We start from the raw sequence: 18,342 nt of genomic DNA, 5'->3' as shown, positions 1-18,342 counted from the left end.
CTCCAACCTGCGGACCTCCAGATGTTGCAAAACTACAACTCCCAGCATGCCCGGACAGCCAACGGCTGTGGTATGGGTTAAAATTCATATCGTGCAGCACAAAAATGTCGGTATTCGGTTTGAACCGGTATACCGCCCAGCCCTAATTTAGCGCAAATTTGTGTTAAAGGGGTACTCTACTGCCCCAGTGTTCGGAACACTTTGTTCCAAACGCTTGGAGCAGGCAGCAGGGGTCATGACGTCACAGCCACGCCCCTTGTTAAGTCACATCCCCTCAATGCAAGTCTATGGGAGGGGGCGTGGCGGTCGCCACGCCCCCTCCCATAGACTTGCATTGAGGGGGCGTGACATTATGTCACAAGGGGCGTGGTCATGACGTCACGACTCCCTCCACCCGCACCCTTTGAATAGGGGATAAGATGTCTGGGAGCGGAGTACCCCTTTAAAGTAAGAATGGCCACATCTGTAGTTGTTGGTGTGAATGCAGACAAGCAGCGATATCTGGCTACAACTCAACATCGGTAACATTCCTGCCAATGGAAAAGAAATCACATTTTGTTTTTAGCTTTATCACTTCCCAAATTAAAATGAAATATTTGCACATTACCATATAATAAAGCCTCCAAGTGAACAACTTTACTAATGATTAATATGTGTAATACCGCGCCATTTCGACATCTGTTATCAGTGTTTCTCTAGCAAAGTTAGCATATTGCAGCTTAATGTGGTGCAATGTAACCAGTTATGTGACATCTACTGGGCCCTGCCCCCCCCCCCCCCCCCCCCCCCCTCCTCCCACTTTAAATGTGACTTGAGCACTAGAGTATTCAATCTGATTATATAATATCTGGGCATTCTGTAATAAAATGACTTCATAGACATTCTGTAATACATTCTATAATACATTCTGTCACATCCACACGTATCATTTTATTATAGTCGTCCAGGGGGCTGATGGGGCCCTATAATCCCTAGTCCTGTCTTCTTCCCTGCTCTGTTGGCACTCCTGGTACTACAGGTGGCATTGTGTCTAAGCAATATCATTACATTTACTTTCAATTAAAAACAGTGGAGAGTCCCCCATCCACTTAGCTTTAGGCAAAAATAAGCTATAGTGTTTGTGCATCCGATTTGGTGGAAGAATATCAAAGCCGCCTGATGCCGTATCCCGTTAAAGGGGTACTCCGCTGGAAAAAATTTTTTTTTTTAAATCAGCTGGTGCCAGAAAGTTAAACGGATTCGTAAATTAATGCTTGCAGAAAGAAACAGCGTTGGGCGCTGCCAGCCGTACAGCCTAGAAATCGCTCTTGGTGAAACAGGTATGTACATATGTCGCTGCTGGTGGGGTGCTCAGCCGGGACAGAGGCAAACATCAGACGTGCAGGAGAATTGTAGAAAATAAGCGGCACTCACCAAGTCCAAGCTAGCGACAACTTCTTGATTTCTTAAAGTGCAGTTAGGACATACAGGTGTACTGGTTCCAGCCGTATCGTGCTTCCGCACTTCGTCAGACCATTTGATTTGTATATTACCTCTATTAAAAAAATCTTAACCCTTCCAGGACTTATCAGCTGCTCTATGCTCCACAGGATGTTATTTTCTTCTTGAATTTCCTTTCTGTCTGACCACAGTGCTCTCTGCTGACACCTCTGTCCATTTTAAGAACTGTCCAGAGTAGGAGCAAATCCCCATAGCAAACCTCTCCTGCTCTGGACAGTTCCTAAAATAGACAGAAGTGTAAGCAGAGAGCACTGTGGTCAGACAGAAAGGAAATTCAAAAAGAAAAGAACTTCCTCTGGAAAATACAGCAGCTGATAAGTACTGGAAGGATTAAGATTTTTTAATAGAAGTAATTTACAAATCCATTAAACTTTCTGACACCAGTTGATTTAAAAAAATAAAATAATAATAATAATAATGTTTTCCAGTGGAGTACCCCTTTTAATCCAATGGGCCGAGAGAGGCCACGTCATAGAAGGGGAGCGGGAGCATCCTTAAGGTGTTAAAGGAGGTGAGTGCTGCAGAATCTGTGTGCACTATATAAATGAAGAGTTATTAAAGCGGTACTCCGGTGGAAAACAATTTTTTTTTTAAGTGTCAGAAAGTTTAACAGATTTATAAATTACTTATATATAAAAATCTTAATCCTTCCAGTAGTTAGCTGCTGTACGCTCCACAGGAAGTTGTCTTACCACAGTGCTCTCTGCTGACACCCCATAGGAAACCTCTCCTGCTCTGGACAGTTTGTGACATTGACAGAGGCGTCAGCAGAGAGCACTGTGGTCAGACTGGAAAGAACTACATAACTTCCTCTGTAGCATACAGCAGCTGATAAGTACTGGAAGGATTAAGGTTTTTTTTAATAGAAGTAATTTACAAATCTGGCACCAGTTGATTTAACAAAAAAAACAAAAATAATTCCACCGAAGTACCCCTTTAAGAAAACTACCTAGAATAGGTGGCAAGCTTTCTTCCTTCTGGAGTTCTTCCCAGTGGGGTCTTGCACGTCCAGATGCCACCCAAGGAAATCCGAACATTTGCTGCTCCTGGTACTTAAAATATTTGCACATAAGAAATTATGTCAAGGCTTAGCTACATGCGTCCACTTTTATTAGAAAATATAACACTTGCTATACATACATTTTATTTTACTATTTCTTTGGAGTTTTTATAAAAAATGCTAAACATTTAAAATCTTATGGTCATTTAAAAAAAACATTTTTGTTTAACTTTTAATTTTTTAATTTTAATTTTTTTTTTATATGAAGTGGAAAAGTTGTAGAAAAGGACAGAGGAGCACTAACTACACCAAAACCTTCTGCCACATAAAAGTGCCTCCTTTTTATGATAAAAAAAAAAAACATTTTTATCATGAATTTCCTTTATATGCCTTTAGAAAATCACTGGAGGAAGGTGTCAAGAGAATATTGAGGTCTTTGGCCTAGCAAGCAACTAGATTCCAGTTGTTACTATTTAAAGGGGTACTCTACCCCCAGACATCTTATAACCTAGCCAAAAGGATAGGGGATAAGATGTCTGATCGCCGGGGTCCTGCTGCTAGGGACCCCCGCGATCTTACTGCTGCACCCGGCGTTCGTTTAGAGCGTCGCGTGTAGCGCCGGAGGCTCATGACGTCACAGTCACGCCTCGCTCGTGACATCACGGCCATGCCCCCTCAATGCAAGTCTATGGGAGGGGGCGTCACGCCCCCCTCCCATAGACTTGCATTGAGGGGCCGTGACGTCAGGAGCCTCCGTCCCGTATCGCCAGTCATCCGGCACGGATCACAGTTTGCTCCATGCACCGGATATCTGGGGTGCCGCAACCAAGACTCCCGCCGCTGGGATAGGGGATAAACATGTTTAGGGGTGGAGTACCCCTTTAAGTGCAGACTAGTGCAGCATCAAACTAGTAGGTTAATGGCAACAATAAAACTTCTCTGCCCAGTGCCCAAAGGCAAAAAGATGAACAGCAGGTGTAAAAGCAGCTAAAACACAACTGTAGGATCACACCTGCCGTATTTTGCTGCGTATTTTCTGCAGCTGACTTTGCTACTCATTGACTTCAATGGGTAGAAAAATACGCAGCAGCAAAGGGCATGTGTGACCCTACCTGTATAGTATAATCACCCTGAAAGAATACCATATGGAATCTTGTAAGTGAATGTATACATTTTTATGGCTTTTTGTATTTCCATAAGTGCGCACCACATCTTCAGTCCCCAGCACTCCTTTATCTTCTCATTGGTCCGGTGTTGAATTTGCAGTTTAAGGTCACTTACTGTCGTTCTTATTCACAGAGCGAATACAGAAGATCAATCTCAGCTGTATAGTCTTCAAAATCAGGGCTAGGGGGGAAAAAAAAGGAGACGGATATTTAATATACGCTATTCATTGGTGTAGTGTTAAAGTATTCCGTAACACTGTACAGAGATAGTCATCACTAACATCAGGCCCTATTACCATTGTAGCCTCCAGTGTAAATTCGAAATTAAAAAGGCGTACTCCGGTGCTCCAGCGTTCTTAACATTTTGTCCAGAATGCTCCGAGCTGGAGGCCGTGATTGTGACATAATGGCCACGCCCCTCATGATGTCACGCCACTACTCCCCCTCCATTCATGTCTATGGGAGGGGGCGTGTCGGTCGACACGCCCCCTCCCATAGCCATGAATGGAGGGTGTGTGGCATGACGTCACGAGGGGCGTGGCTGTGAGTTCACGACCAATGACGCAGGTGCTGTGGGAGATCGCGGGATAGAGGATAAGATGTCTAGCAGCGGAGTACCCCTTTAACCCAGTGATGAGGAAGGTGGTGGTATAAGTCCACACCTGCACATAAACAAAAAGGGATATACAAACTCCATGGCGATGACGCCCTTGGTCAGAATGTAACCCAGGACCCCAACGCTGCAAGTCAACAGTAAACTCTTTAAAGGGTTTCTCCGCTACCCAGTGTCCGGAACATTGAGTTCCGAACACTATATGCAAGCTTCCGTGTACACGTCCGCCCCCAACAGGTGAGGTCACGTCCCACAAGTCGTCGCGTCCCCTTCTCATAGACTTTCATTGAGGGGGCAGGCTGTGACGTCACGAGGAGGCGGCCGTGAACACGGAAGTCCGCATACAGCGTTCAGAACTCAATGTTCCAGATGCTGGGAAGCGGAATAACCCTTTAAATGCCATACAAAAAATCCTGTAAAATGCCAAGGATGTGTTGGAATGTGGCTCTGTGATGAAAATATAAGTGGGCTGTGTGATATCCCTGACATGATACTGTGATTTGTCCTCTGATTCACACGGTGCCCCTGCGCTCTGACATCTGTGCAGACTTCCCGTCTTCTCCCACACAATAAAATCCACAGGGGACTGCACACGACACCATCCCATCTATTACTACAGAAAACAATGTTTATCTTCATGTAACTGCCTGTAAGTCCCCACACACCTTCATGGTGCTCTCCGGAAACAATAGCCCTTCAGGCATTTCTGCTGCCAGCCAGCACCTTGCTGGGTCACTGGGAAAGTTTTCTTGCTTGGCTTTTTAAATCCCCAGTCATGTTCTGAGGGTTCTTAAAAGGGGCATAAACATTGGCTTGAAGGAAAAGCTACCTACAAAAGGTGGCACCAGAGAGCAGCTTTGCATATCAGTCTTTCTTATCTTTGTGTAAAGCACCCTCTAAATCAGTGTTTCCCAAACAGGGTGCTAAATGGACAGAGATGTCTGCAGAGAGCACTGTGCTCGTGATGTCAGCAGAGAGCTCTGTGTTCCAAAAAGAAAATAATTTCCTCTGTAGTATTCAGCAGCTAATAAGTCCTGGAAGGATTAAGATTTTTTAATAGAAGTACAGTGATCCCTCAACTTACAATGGCCTCAACATACAATAGTTTCAACATACAATGGTCTTTTCTGGACCATTGCAACTTGAAACCAGACTCAACATACAATGTACAGACAGTCCAGATCTGTGAAACGTGTCAATGGCCGGAAGAACTGACTAATCAGAATCGGCATTTTACTGGTAAAACCCCTGTATTACTGAAGTGTATGCACTGACTGGTGTCTGGTAGCGCCCCCTACAGTACAGGGAGGTATTACATGTACACTTTACCTGTACCAGGGTTAGCTGCTCCTTTGGACACCAGGTGAGGGCGACTTCATTTTACTTTTTTAGGACATTGCATGTACTGTACAGGACCCCAAAGAAGCTCCTGTCCTCTACATAGACCAGTGTTTCCCAAGCAGGGTGCCCCCAGCGGTTGCAAAACTACAACTCCCAGCATGCCCAGACAGCCAAAGGCTGTCCGGGCATGCTGGGAGTTGTAGTTTTGCAACCGCTGGAGGCTCCCTGCTTGGGAAACACTGACATAGACAGTGATTACAGCTTCCAGCAGATCTTTCTTACTTTTCTATATAAGGACTTGCTTTATCTATATTAGCAATCTACTTTTTTTTTTTTCTTTAATCCTCACTTTTTCCTATTTCTGGATGACATTTTGGTGCCTTTAGAACCAATTACCAGGTTTCCACAGAGTTCTGGTCTCAACATACAATGGTTTCAACATACAATGGTTGTCCCAGCACCAATTAATATTGTAACTTGAGGGACCACTGTAATTTACAAATCTGCAGAGAAATAGTTTAAACAGTAGCCAACCCCTCAAAGTTAGCATCAGTTACCTGATACAAAGATGTAAAATGATAATAATAAAAAACTGGATCGTGCTTCAATTATAATATGAAAATGTAAATTTATTACACAATTTAAAATATATATTTTTTATCAGTATATCCTCAAAGCACAGGGCCCTTGTGCCGAGGGAATTAAAATATAAAAATAAGATAAAATAACAATATCAACAATCACCGATAACTTGCATAGAAAAATGTGACAATTTGATGTCACTTTTGATGGTCCGGCCTCCGGTAATCCGGAAAATGAGCTCAAGTCCTATAAATGATGTAGATCCCAAGGTAATATAGGTAGGTAAGATATATTATAATTACCAGTCTGCAATAAAACCTGATATTGGGTCACCTGGAGTTATATTGTGAGGTCCGCACTTTTGAGATGGTACCAGACGCTGGCATGCGTCTTAGCGGCGGTCCGCCTGCCACAGACCAGTTGAAAAGATAGCCGCTTTCAGAAGTTGTTCGCTGTAGGTGGTAACTCAGCAGAATGACGGGTGCGGGCCTCTGGAAAACTCAGTTGTAGGTGACGTCACAGGCGCTTGGCAGCGCTGCCTGGGAGATGGTCTCGGGAGCAATATGCTGGTTGGCAGAACTGGATCGGAGGTCACCGGTGGATAGTCAGGTATCGGTGGTATAAAATAAACCTAGACGCGTTTCAGGGCTCTCATATGTTTTAAACACGGCCCTTTCCTCAGTAGGCTTGTATATCTTATCCAGTTCTGCCAACCAGCATATTGCTCCCGAGACCATCTCCCAGGCAGCGCTGCCAAGCGCCTGTGACGTCACCTACAACTGAGTTTTCCAGAGGCCCGCACCAGTCATTCTGCTGAGTTACCACGTACAGCGAACAACTTCTGAAAGCGGCTATCTTTTCAACTGGTCTGTGGCAGGCGGACCGCCGCTAAGACGCATGCCAGCGTCTGGTACCATCTCAAAAGTGCGGACCTCACAACATAACTCCAGGTGACCCAATATCAGGTTTTATTGCAGACTGGTAATTATAATACATCTTACCTACCTATATTACTTTGGAATCTACATCATTTATAGGACTTGAGCTCATTTTCCGGATTACCGGAGGCCGGACCATCAAAAGTTACATTAAATTGTCACATTTTTCTATGCAAGCTATCGGTGATTGTTGATATTGTTATTTTATCTTATTTTTATATTTTAATTCCCTCGGCACAAGGGCCCTGTGCTTTGAGGATCTACTCATAAAAAATATATATTTTTAATTGTGTAATAAATTTACATTTTCATATTATAATTGAAGCACGATCCAGTTTTTATTATTATCATTTCTCATCTTTGTATCAGGTAACTGATGCTAACTTTGAGGGGTTGGCTACTGTTTAAACTATTTCTCTGCTACTTTCTAACACCAGGTGTAGGTGTACAGCCCCCTTACCTCGGTTAGCTAATTGTGAGCTGCACATTCCCAATTTCTTTTTTACCTGATTTACAAATCTGTTTAACTTTCAAAAAAGTTTTCCACTTTAATTAAAGCATGTCAAACAGACCAAGTACAACACATGTATAGAGTACAAAGACAAGTATAAAGTAGAAATAAATGCAAATGTTTGACAGAAAAAAGCCACAAGTAGCATAAAAGAGATAACCAGAGCCATCCACCAGCTGCACTTACCCCAACGTACGTTTCGCGTGATTGCGTGGCCGACCCACACAGTGTTCAGAACTAAAGGTTCCAAACGCTGGCCAGTGGAGTACCCCTTTAAGAACCACCAGTATAAACACCCTGTCGCACAGGGAAAAATTATAAGGAGAATTCACAGACTAAAGAGACACTATGCCTTGGCGAACCCCAGGGACCATTCGGAGTTTCTCAGAACCAAGTTTGAGAAACCACAGCTACATAAAAGCTGATTTTCAATAGTTACACTCATGTAAAAAAAAAAAGAAACAAGCAACTGAGAAAAAGCATTATGTAGCAGCAGCCTACAAGCAAGTTATCTTCAGAGGCGTTCTTATTGTTTACTGCACAGGCAGTGAAGGGGTTAACCGCTAGCATTTCATCGCCATAACAACCTGATACTTAACATGTTGTGCTTTTAATTATTATTAGAATCATCCCGCTCATTTGCATGCGCCCCCTCCCCTGATATCTCTGCTAATGACTATACAGCATCATCTCAGACTGGATTTACTTGTAAGGAGATTAGTAGTTCAGCTTCCTGCTGGGACCGAAGATCAAACCTGGAGCTGAAATTACAGGCTGTGGATCTATATATATATATACCCGCACCAGTCCACTTCTTCACCCAGGTTCAGGCTTCATGTTTAGAAAGGTCTCTTCTACATGAAACGCTAATGAAGGAGGCAGCCGCGTGTCAGATGACGGAAGTGGTTTATTAGACAGATGACACGATGTGGATTTTGTAGGATCTCATCTATAAACGCTTTTGTTGGAGAGATTAGATTCTTCCAGTAATCGGGTTTAAAGGAAATTTGTCATCAGTAACACCCACACTAACCTTTTACACAGGCTTGTAGTGCGGGTGACACTGACCAAAGCGATACTTGCCACATCTCGATCTGTCTCTGCGTTCTGCCGTTAGGGTAGGGTTACACATAGCACATCAGCCACGTATTTGACGTTGCGGATGCGCGGATGACCGTCCCTAGAGTGAGCCCCCTGCTGTGCCTGTCTGTGTGTCCTGAATGCATGTGCAGTTTACTCGCAGACATCGCGGTCGCTTACCCTGCTCCTGAGCTAGGCCCAGAGCGGCCACCATGTCAGAGTAAACTGTGCATGCGCGGGGCTTGCAGATCCCTGTGTGTTTGCTCATAGCAGCGGATTGCTGCAAGAGAAGAAACGTACAACACACTGGTACAGCAGGGGGCTCACTCTAGGGATGGTAATCGGCGCATCCACAGCGTGAAATACCCTGCGGATGCGTTACGCGTGACCCTACCCTTATTACAATTTTTTTGCTGAGCTACACTTGCTTCCTAAGGCATGATAACGTCACTGCTGCTGGGTTGGGGCTCCGCCTGACTCATCAATATTCATATTCCCCCCTCCCTGCTCGCTCTCTATGACACAGCAATGCATGCACCGATGTCCGGTGCCGCTGTGTCAGAGAGGGAGAGCGAGCAGGGAGGGGCGGGAATATGAATATTGATGAGCTGGGCGGAGCGACAACCCAGCAGCAGTGATGTCACCGTGTCTGGCGCCGTTTTGTCAGAGGCAGCGAGCAGGGGGGGGGGGGAAATAAATATTGAATAAGCTGGGCAAAGTGCAGACCTGGCAGTGGTGACAGATTGGGACGAAGTGAGTATCGTTTGGATTGGTGTCAGCTGCACAACAAGCCTGTATAACAGGTTAAAGCGGGTGATATTGATGACAAACTTTCTTTAAAAGAAATAATGAAAACCGTTCACTATTAAAAGGCAGGATAAAATTATAAATAAAAAAAATGGACAGACTGGGTTAACAAACGTAACAAAGCAATACTCACCTCACCAAACCCCCACTACAGCCATTTTGTCAACACCACAATTTCTACCAATCTCTACTTGATGACCCTCATCTTGACACACAGGAAGTGCCCACTCAGGCAATTACTGGCCATAGTGGAGACCCGCTTCTGCCTGTGATTGGCTAAGCTGGTAGTCAAAATGGCAGTGGCAGGGGATTTTTTTTTTCTCTTGGAAACCCAATATGCCCCCCTTCTTAATCCTTCTGGACAATCCCTTTAAGATTTCTGAAAGTGTAGCTCTAAAATCTCACATACTATGCAGATTCCACCAAAAATGTCAAACAAAATTCCTCAGCATGTAGCGCTATTTTCTCTAGGAAATTCAGGACACTTACAAAGAGACGTATCCAGCCTGGTGTGGAATGAAATGGTAGATTTATTGCAGTCTAGATAAAATCACACAGCTTTCCCCCCCCCCCCCCCAAACATATTTCCGGCATAACAGAACACCCTTAATCAGGGGGGATTATCATGATTAAGGGCGTGCAGTGATGCTGGAAACATGTTGGGGGAAGCTGTCTTTAAGTAAACCAGTGTGATTTTATCTAGACTGCAAAAAAGCTACCATTTCACACCTGACTGGAAACATCTCTTTGCACTATTGGTGAGCCAGGGCCAGAATCTGTCTGTGCGGAGGTGGGAAGTTGGAGCTTAGGCCTTGTTCACACAACAGAATTTCCAAGCGTAATCTTGCAGAAAGATTCCGCTCTGAAATTCTGTTGCAGTGGAGCTTCATTGTTTATAATGGGATTCTGATGCACCAAGCACACCACGAAGATATCACATTTCTGAGCAGTCCTCCTATTTGTGTAATACTAGCCCATGTTTTCCAGGCGGACATGCCGCAAAACAAATTTTGTTTGTTAAAATAAAGGACACAATGACGGGAACCCAACAGACCCTATTAAAGCCAATAGAGCCCACTGGGCTGTTAGTGTCTGCCACATGGAGGATCTCGCACTGCTGTTCTACATGTTCATTCTTTTACCACCATCAATTTGGAGGATAGGAGGTTCCCCGACCTCCATTCTAAAATCCAAGAGATCCAAAAAGAAGAGCGAACCAGTTCCACGTAACCCACATTCCACTCAATCAAAAGAACCAAAGAGTATGTTGTGTACTTTGTGTTAAAGGAAAACAATGGACTCCATCATCCAGGTGGATTTATGCTATGATCTTATCGTTTATAGTGTGTATATATAGACTGCTCCCAGTGCCAAGAACTGTGTGTCTTCTGGCTGCAGCTTAAGTGCTGGTGGAGGAAAACACATTGCATAATAATTTCAAGAAGGAATAACAATAAACAATCATATTAAAAGAGTAACACCGCTGAAGAAGTTCTATGGGATTTATACAATCCAACTGTTTCAGGAATAGAAGTAAAAATGCTGAATGAAGATCTCAGGAACTAAGGGATATACAGTGATCCCTCAACTTACAATGGCCTCAACATACAATAGTTTCAGCATACAATTGTCTTTTCTGGACCATTGTAACTGGAAACTATACACAACATACAATGTACAGACAGTCCAGATCTGTGAAATGTGTCAATGGCTGAAAGATCCGACCAATCAGAATGGGCATTCACTGGTAACACCTCTGTATTACTGAAGTGTATGCACTGACTGGTGTCTGGTAGCGCCCCCTACAGTACAGGGAGGTATTACATGTTTTGTACTACTCTTTACCTGTATTACTGAAGTGTATGCACTGACTGATGTCTGGTAGCACCCCCTACAGTACAGGGATGTATTACATGTTCTGTACTACTCTTTACCTGTATTACTGAAGTGTATGCACTGACTGGCTGTCTGGTAGCGCCCCCTACAGTACAGGGAGGTATTACATGTTCTGTACTACTCTTTACCTGTATTACTGAAGTGCATGCACTGACTGGCAGTCTGGTAGCTCCCCCTACAGTACAGGGAGGTATAACATGTTCTGTACTGTTCTTTACCTGTACCAGGGTTAGCTGCTCCTTTGGACACCAGGTGAGGGCGACTCCATGTTACTTTTTTAGGACACTGTGTGTACTGTACAGGACCCTGAAGAAGCTCCTGTCCTCTACATAGACAGTGATTACAGCTCCCAGCAGATCTTTCTTACTTTTATATATAAGCACTTGCTTTATCTATATTAGTTATCTACTTATTTTTCTATAATCCTCACTTTTTCCTATTTTTGGATGACATTTTGGGGACTCCAAAACCAATTACCAGGTTTCCATAGAGTTTTGGTCTCAACATACAATGGTCTTAACATACAATGGTCCTCCTGGAATCTATTCATATTGTAACTTGAGGGATCACTGTATGTGACCATATGAAAAGTCTATAAACATAACAAACATAACTTGTCCACGTGTGCAGCAGGGCCCCAGACATGTGTAACCGCACAAATCTGCCTCCATATAACTTGGTGTCTGAATCTCAGCCTAGAGATTGCATTGAGACAGACAGTAAGGCTATATATTTTTTTTAGAAGGTTTATCTTATTCCATTACTTAAGCAGATCAAAACAATGTGTAAGTGAAAGAGTAAGTGGGATATTCTAGTCAGATGGCACAAACCTGGCCGGCGTCTCAAGGATCATGGGAATGTCATTGAACCGTGGCTCATTCATCACCATTCTGAATCCTTCTACTCCAATGTGTCCTCTGCCAATATTTTCATGACGGTCTAGATGACAGCCCACAGCACCTGGGATTTTATACAAAGTGTATAGAAGAAGAGATCAGAATTTTTGCAATATTTGTAAATTTTTGTAATAATAATTTACGAATGCAATGTAACTTGTATTTCTCTACCCGCACCCTTTGAAAAAAAAATTGGTGGATTATCAGGAGGATTTGCTACGAATTTCTGATGAGTGGATGTCCAACCATTGACACTCCTATCATTCCCTAAAACCAAGAGGCAATAACTCTAGAACAGGCTAGAGCAACTGATGTAACACGCCAGGGTACCAGGAAGAAGGTCAGGCCCGGGCCTGCTACCTGACACTGCCGCTTAGCCTATAACCAGCCGAGGAGGGACACTGCTGCGGTTGGCGATTAGCTGAGAGCAGTGTCACATGTTGGGCCCCATAACCAGGGCTGGATAATCCCTTTAATCCCTTAAGGACAAAGTCAGATTCATTTTTGCTTTTCGTTTTTTCCTCCTCGCCTTCTTAAATTCATAACTCTTATTTTTCTATTCACAGACCCATACGAGGGCTTGTTTTTTGTGTGACCAATTTTATTATGTAATGACACCTTTCATTCTACCATAAAAAAGTACAGCTCAACCAAAAAACATTATTTTGTGGAGAAAAAAAAAGTGCAATTTGGCAACTTTTGGTGTTTTTTTTTTTTTTTTACATAGTGCGGTACAAATGACATGGTTTCTTTATTATGTGGGTCAGTTTAATTAACACGGTTGTGGATCGTTATAACGATGTCCACCACCAGTAATGAAAAACCTTTCCAGCAAACCAAGTATCAGAAAATAAAGAGAAGTGATTAAAAAGTATCTTTTAACATAATAACTAAAATCCACCATTATCATGTGAAAATACCATATATACTCGAGTATTAGCCGTTCCGAATATAAGCTGAGGCCCCTAATTTCACCCCAGAAACCCTATTGACTCGAGTATACCCCCCCGGTCATCATCCCGACTCCTACTATCATTATCCAGACCCCCCCCCCCCCCTCATCCCTCCTGTCATCATACAGACCCCCCTCATCCCCCCATCATACAGATCCCCCTTGCCCCCCATATCATTATCCAGATCCCCCTCATACCCCCCGTCATCATCCAGACCCCCCTCTCTTGTTATCTACTCACCTCCCCAGTTGCAGCTCTGTCGGTCCTTCCCTAGCAGCCAGCCAATGTCGCTGCAGGGACCGTCCTTCTTATAGTGGGTAGGGTGAGCCGGTTCGGGCCATCCATCTTGATCGAGAGGCCCTCTTCTCCGCTGCGGGCTGGCCCCGGACTAGTGACGCTGCATTGACGCCACTGCGTAGGGACGCCCCTGACGTCTGCTGCGCACAGACGTCCCTGCACGGCGGCGTCAATGCAGCGTCACTAGTCCAGGGCCGGCCCGGAGCGGAGAAGAGGGCCTCTCGGTGAGGATGGACGGCCCAGACTGGCTCACCCTCCCCACTTGAAGTCACCCATCCCCTCGCACCCCCACCAGTATGCCTGCGATTTTATTTTTTTCCATCACTCGAGTATAAGCCGAGGGGGACGTTTTCGGCACGAAAAATGGTGCTGAAAAACTCGGCTTATACTCGAGTATATATACACGGTACCCATTTTCTCCCTGCCAAAATATATTAAATGTTTTTATCAGTCGGGGTCTGAGTGCTCTGACCCTGACTAATCACCATGATAGACTAGGAGAAGTGCTTAGCACATTCCCTCCCGACTCTATGTCATGTGACCTGGACAGTCTGGCAATGACAGGTCTCAGTCACAGATCGGGGGAGAGGAGCACACTGCCGCATGCCTTGACACTTGACATGTCAAAAGTATTTTATTTTTTATTTTTTTTATAGGTACACTTTAAATGGGCACTGTCAGAATCAATAACTATTTATATGTTTTACATTTTGGCAAAACATTAACTTTTCTAAAATACTTCATAAAAGATTGTATCTCATTTTTTATAGAAGTCATGGCTTATAAAAAACACCACTAGGGGTCCCCATACCATCCAGAACATAACCCTGTCCTGCTGCAGAACCATCTTTGTCCTAGCTGAAGCACAGGCTGGGACAAAGTCCAGGAAGTGAAGGCGTGACTAGCACTCCTCTGTGCTCACTCCTGTCCTATCAGACTGCCCAATGAAAACAGAGAGGAGTGGGTTACAGAGCAGTGATTGGCTGAAGAGGTGAGGGCCGGCTTAGTTCTTGCCTCGGACATGCCTCTTCGTGAGCAGTGGATGTCAGAATGAGTGAGCAGCAGAACAGAGGGATTTCTGAGAAGCTAGAGGGATTTTTCAAGAAAATTAAGTATTGCTCACAGAAAAAGATTGCAGTATCACATGTTTTGCTATACACATGTTTATCCCTTTGTGTTTATTGGAACAAAACCAAAAAAGGGAGGGAAAAAAGCAAATTGGCCATAATGTCACACCAAACTCCAAAAACGGGCTGAACAGAATTATTGGCACCCTTAACTTAATATTTGGTTGCCCACCATTTGGAAAAAATAACTGAAATCAGTTGCTTCCTATAACCATCAATAAGCTTCTTACACCTCTCAGCCGGAATGTTAGACCACTCTTCCTTTGCAAACTGCTCCAGGTCTCTCTTATTGGAAGGCGCCTTTTCCCAACAGCAATTTTAAGATCTCTCCACAGGTGTTCAATGGGATTTAGATCTGGACTCATTGCTGCCACTTCAGAACTCTCCAGTGCTTTGTTGCCATCCATTTCTGGGTGCTTTTTGACGTATGTTTGGGGTCATTGTCCTGCTGGAAGACCCAAGATCTCGGACACAAACCCAGCTTTCTGACACTGGGCTGTACAGTGCGACCCAAAATCCGTTGGTTATCCTCAGATTTCATGATGCCTTGCACACATTCAAGGCACCCAGTGCCAGAGGCAGCAAAACAACCCCAAAACATCATTGACCCTCCACCATATTTCACTGTAGGTACTGTGTTCTTTTCTTTGTAGGCCTCATTCCATTTTCGGTAAACAGTAGAATGATGTGCTTTACCAAAAAGCTCTATCTTGGTCTCATATCTCTAAAAGACATTTTCAAAGAAGGATTTTGGCTTACTCAAGTTCATTTTGGCAAAATGTAGTCTTGCTTTTTTATGTCTCTGTGTCAGCAGTGGGGTCCTCCTGGGTCTCCTGCCATAGCGTTTTAATTTAAATGTTGACGGATAGTTTGCGCTGACACTGATGCTCCCTGAGCCTGCAGGACAACTTGAATATCTTTGGAACTTGTTTGGGGCTGCTTATCCACCATGCGGACTATCCTGTGTTGACACCTTTCATAAATTTTTCTCTTCCGTCCACGTCCAGGGAGATTAGCTACAGTGCCATGGGTTGCAAACTTCTTGATAATGTTGCACACTGTGGACAAAGGCAAATCTAGATCTCTGGAGATGGACTTGTAACCTTGAGATTGTTGATATTTTTCCACAATTTTGGTTCTAAAGTCCTCAGACAGTTCTCTTCTCCTCTTTCTGTTGTCCATGCTTAGTGTGGCACACACAGACACCCGATGCAAAGACTAAGTGAACTTCTCTCCTTTTTATCTGCTTTCAGGTGTGATTTTTATATTGCCCCCACCTGTTACTTGCCCCCGGTGAGTTTAAAGGAGCATCATATGCTTGAAGCAATCTTATTTTTCCACAATTTTGAAAGGGTGCCAATAATTTTGTCCAGACCATTTTTGGAGTTTGGTGTGACATTATGTCCAATTTACTTTTTCCTCCCTTTTTTGGTTTAGTTCCAATAAACAAAAAGATGAATAAACATGTGTATAGCAAAACATGTGTTACTGCAATCCTTTTCTGTGAGAAATACTTCATTTTCTAGAAAAATTTCAGGGGTGCCAACATTTACGGCCATGACTGTATATATAAGCACAATTTGACAAGTCATATGACAAGTACACCTTAAATAAAAGGCCTGAACTTCTCTGCACTTATCAGATGCTGGATTTCTTTCCACCGTCTACATAATTTTGGAGTTTTTAGATGACCACAGCTTTTTTTCCCCTTTTGCTTTTTTTTCTGGCGGTTTTTACTTTTTCTACATTTTTTTGTGTGAAAACAGTATGCTTTTCAGTGATCATGGACTCTAACATTTATTAACATGAACTCACTTTAAGCGTGCGTTCCCACCTGGCGTATGCAAAGCGTATTTCACGCAGCGCAAAATTTGCGGCAGCGACGTGAAATACGCTGCGTATTCCTCGCTCACTATATACACAGGGCTTTTCGGTGGCTGTCCTATGCGTGTAGTGAGTTTTGGAGGCGGAGCCGCGCTTCACAGTCACGCTGACACACGGCGCCGCCTCCAAGGATATGTTTACACTACAGAGTGTGAACGGAATCGCCGCTCGCTGAATTCAGCGAGTGGAGATTTAGGGTACGTTCACACGCTCAGATTTTCAGCGTATTTTACGTTGCAGATCCGCTGGTGAACGCCCGCTCTATGCTGGCTTTACATGTGCCTGCTCGTAGCGGCAATACGCCGCTACCAGCAGGCACACTGCGATGTGCGAGTCCCAGTATACTCGCACATCGCGGGAGCTCTCTGCCTAGCTCAGAGCAGGGAGAGCGGCCACGATGTGCGAGTACACCGCGCACATCGCTGCAATGTGTCTGCCCGTAGTGGCGTATTACCGCTACCAGCAGGCACATGTAAAGCCAGCACAGAGCTGGGCCTTCACGCGTGTGAACGTACCCTCAGACTGGCAGCCGGCGGCGGCGGTAGGACCGCGTGACTGTGCAGTGCTCACGGACTTCCGCGCAAAGAATGAACATGTTCTTTCTTTGTGCGGAACAATTTCAGCGGCGGAACTGTCCGCCGCTGAAATTCCGCAGTGTGAACGGGTCTCACGGAAGACCCATTCACACTGATGGTAATGTTCACTGTGCGGACTTTTGCTCGCGGAATTCCGCGGGGATTCCAGAGTGTGAACATACCCTTAAAAGGGGTATTTTTTATATATCAACTGGCTCCGGAAAGTTAAACAGATTTGTAAATTACTTCTATTTAAAAATCTTAATCCTTCCAATAGTTATTAGCTTCTGAAGTTGAGTTGCTGTTTTCTGTCTAACTGCTTTCTGATGACTCACGTCCCAGGAGCTGTGCAGCTCCTATGGGGATATTTTCCCATCATGCACAGCTCCCGGGACGTGACATCATCATTGAGCAGTTAGACAGAAAACTTCAGAAGCTAATAACTATTGGAAGGATTAAGATTTTTTAATAGAAGTAATTTACAAATCTGTTTAACTTTCCGGAGCCAGTTGATAGATAAAAAAAAGTTTTTGCCTGGAATACCCCTTTAAACTCACTACACACATAGGGCTGCCGCCGAAAAGCCCTGTGTGTATAGTGAGCGAGGAATACGCAGCGTATTTCCCGCTGCTGCCACATATTTTCCGCAGCGTGCAATACGCCACGCATACGTCAGGTGGGAACGCACCCAAAAAACTCTTTAAGACTCAAGATACAGCTGCTTTTCTATTTGCAAATCAATAGATAAACACGCGTATCCTGAAACTGTATTGGAACAGGATTTGAACAATAGCCGATCCTTAAGTAAACCTGTTCCGTAGTTAAGTAAAAGGATTTCATCTACCTGCCCGGTCACAGCAACCTACAGGACTGTGCTAAAGTTTTAGACAGGTGTCGAAAAATGCTGCAAAGTAAGTCGCCTCCTATTAGGGCTCTAAAAACTTTTATATAAAATCTATCTTCAGGGTAGAGAAGAGCAAGGGGTTCTGGTGATGATATGGACCCCACAGAGCCCAGATCTTAACATCATCTAGTATGTCTGGGATTAAAGGGGTATTCCAGAAAAAAAAACTTTTTCTTATCTCAACTGGCTCCAGAAAGATAAACAGATTTGTAAATTACTTCTATTAAAAAATCTTAATCCTTTCAATAATTATCAGCTGCTAAAGTTGAGTT

General features: G+C 44.0%; 1 protein-coding gene across 1 annotated transcript in view; it reads right to left on the bottom strand.

Moving 5' to 3' along the window:
* Positions 1-3,033: 3,033 nt before the first annotated feature.
* LOC130275687 (probable endonuclease 4) overlaps positions 3,034-18,342 on the bottom strand; it is a 42,553-nt gene continuing 27,244 nt past the window's right edge. The window contains exons 10-11 of the mRNA XM_056523927.1: positions 12,265-12,394; positions 3,034-3,847 (exon numbers count right to left, since the gene is read on the bottom strand). Of these exons, the coding sequence (XP_056379902.1) occupies positions 3,790-3,847; positions 12,265-12,394 (188 nt within the window). The 3' untranslated portion in view covers positions 3,034-3,789. The remainder of the gene's footprint in view (positions 3,848-12,264; positions 12,395-18,342) is intronic.

Source organism: Hyla sarda, chromosome 6 (assembly GCF_029499605.1).
Source record: "Hyla sarda isolate aHylSar1 chromosome 6, aHylSar1.hap1, whole genome shotgun sequence".
Taxonomy (NCBI): domain Eukaryota; kingdom Metazoa; phylum Chordata; class Amphibia; order Anura; family Hylidae; genus Hyla; species Hyla sarda.
Note: the sequence above shows the minus strand (reverse complement) of the source record. Positions and strands in the feature narration are given on the sequence as shown.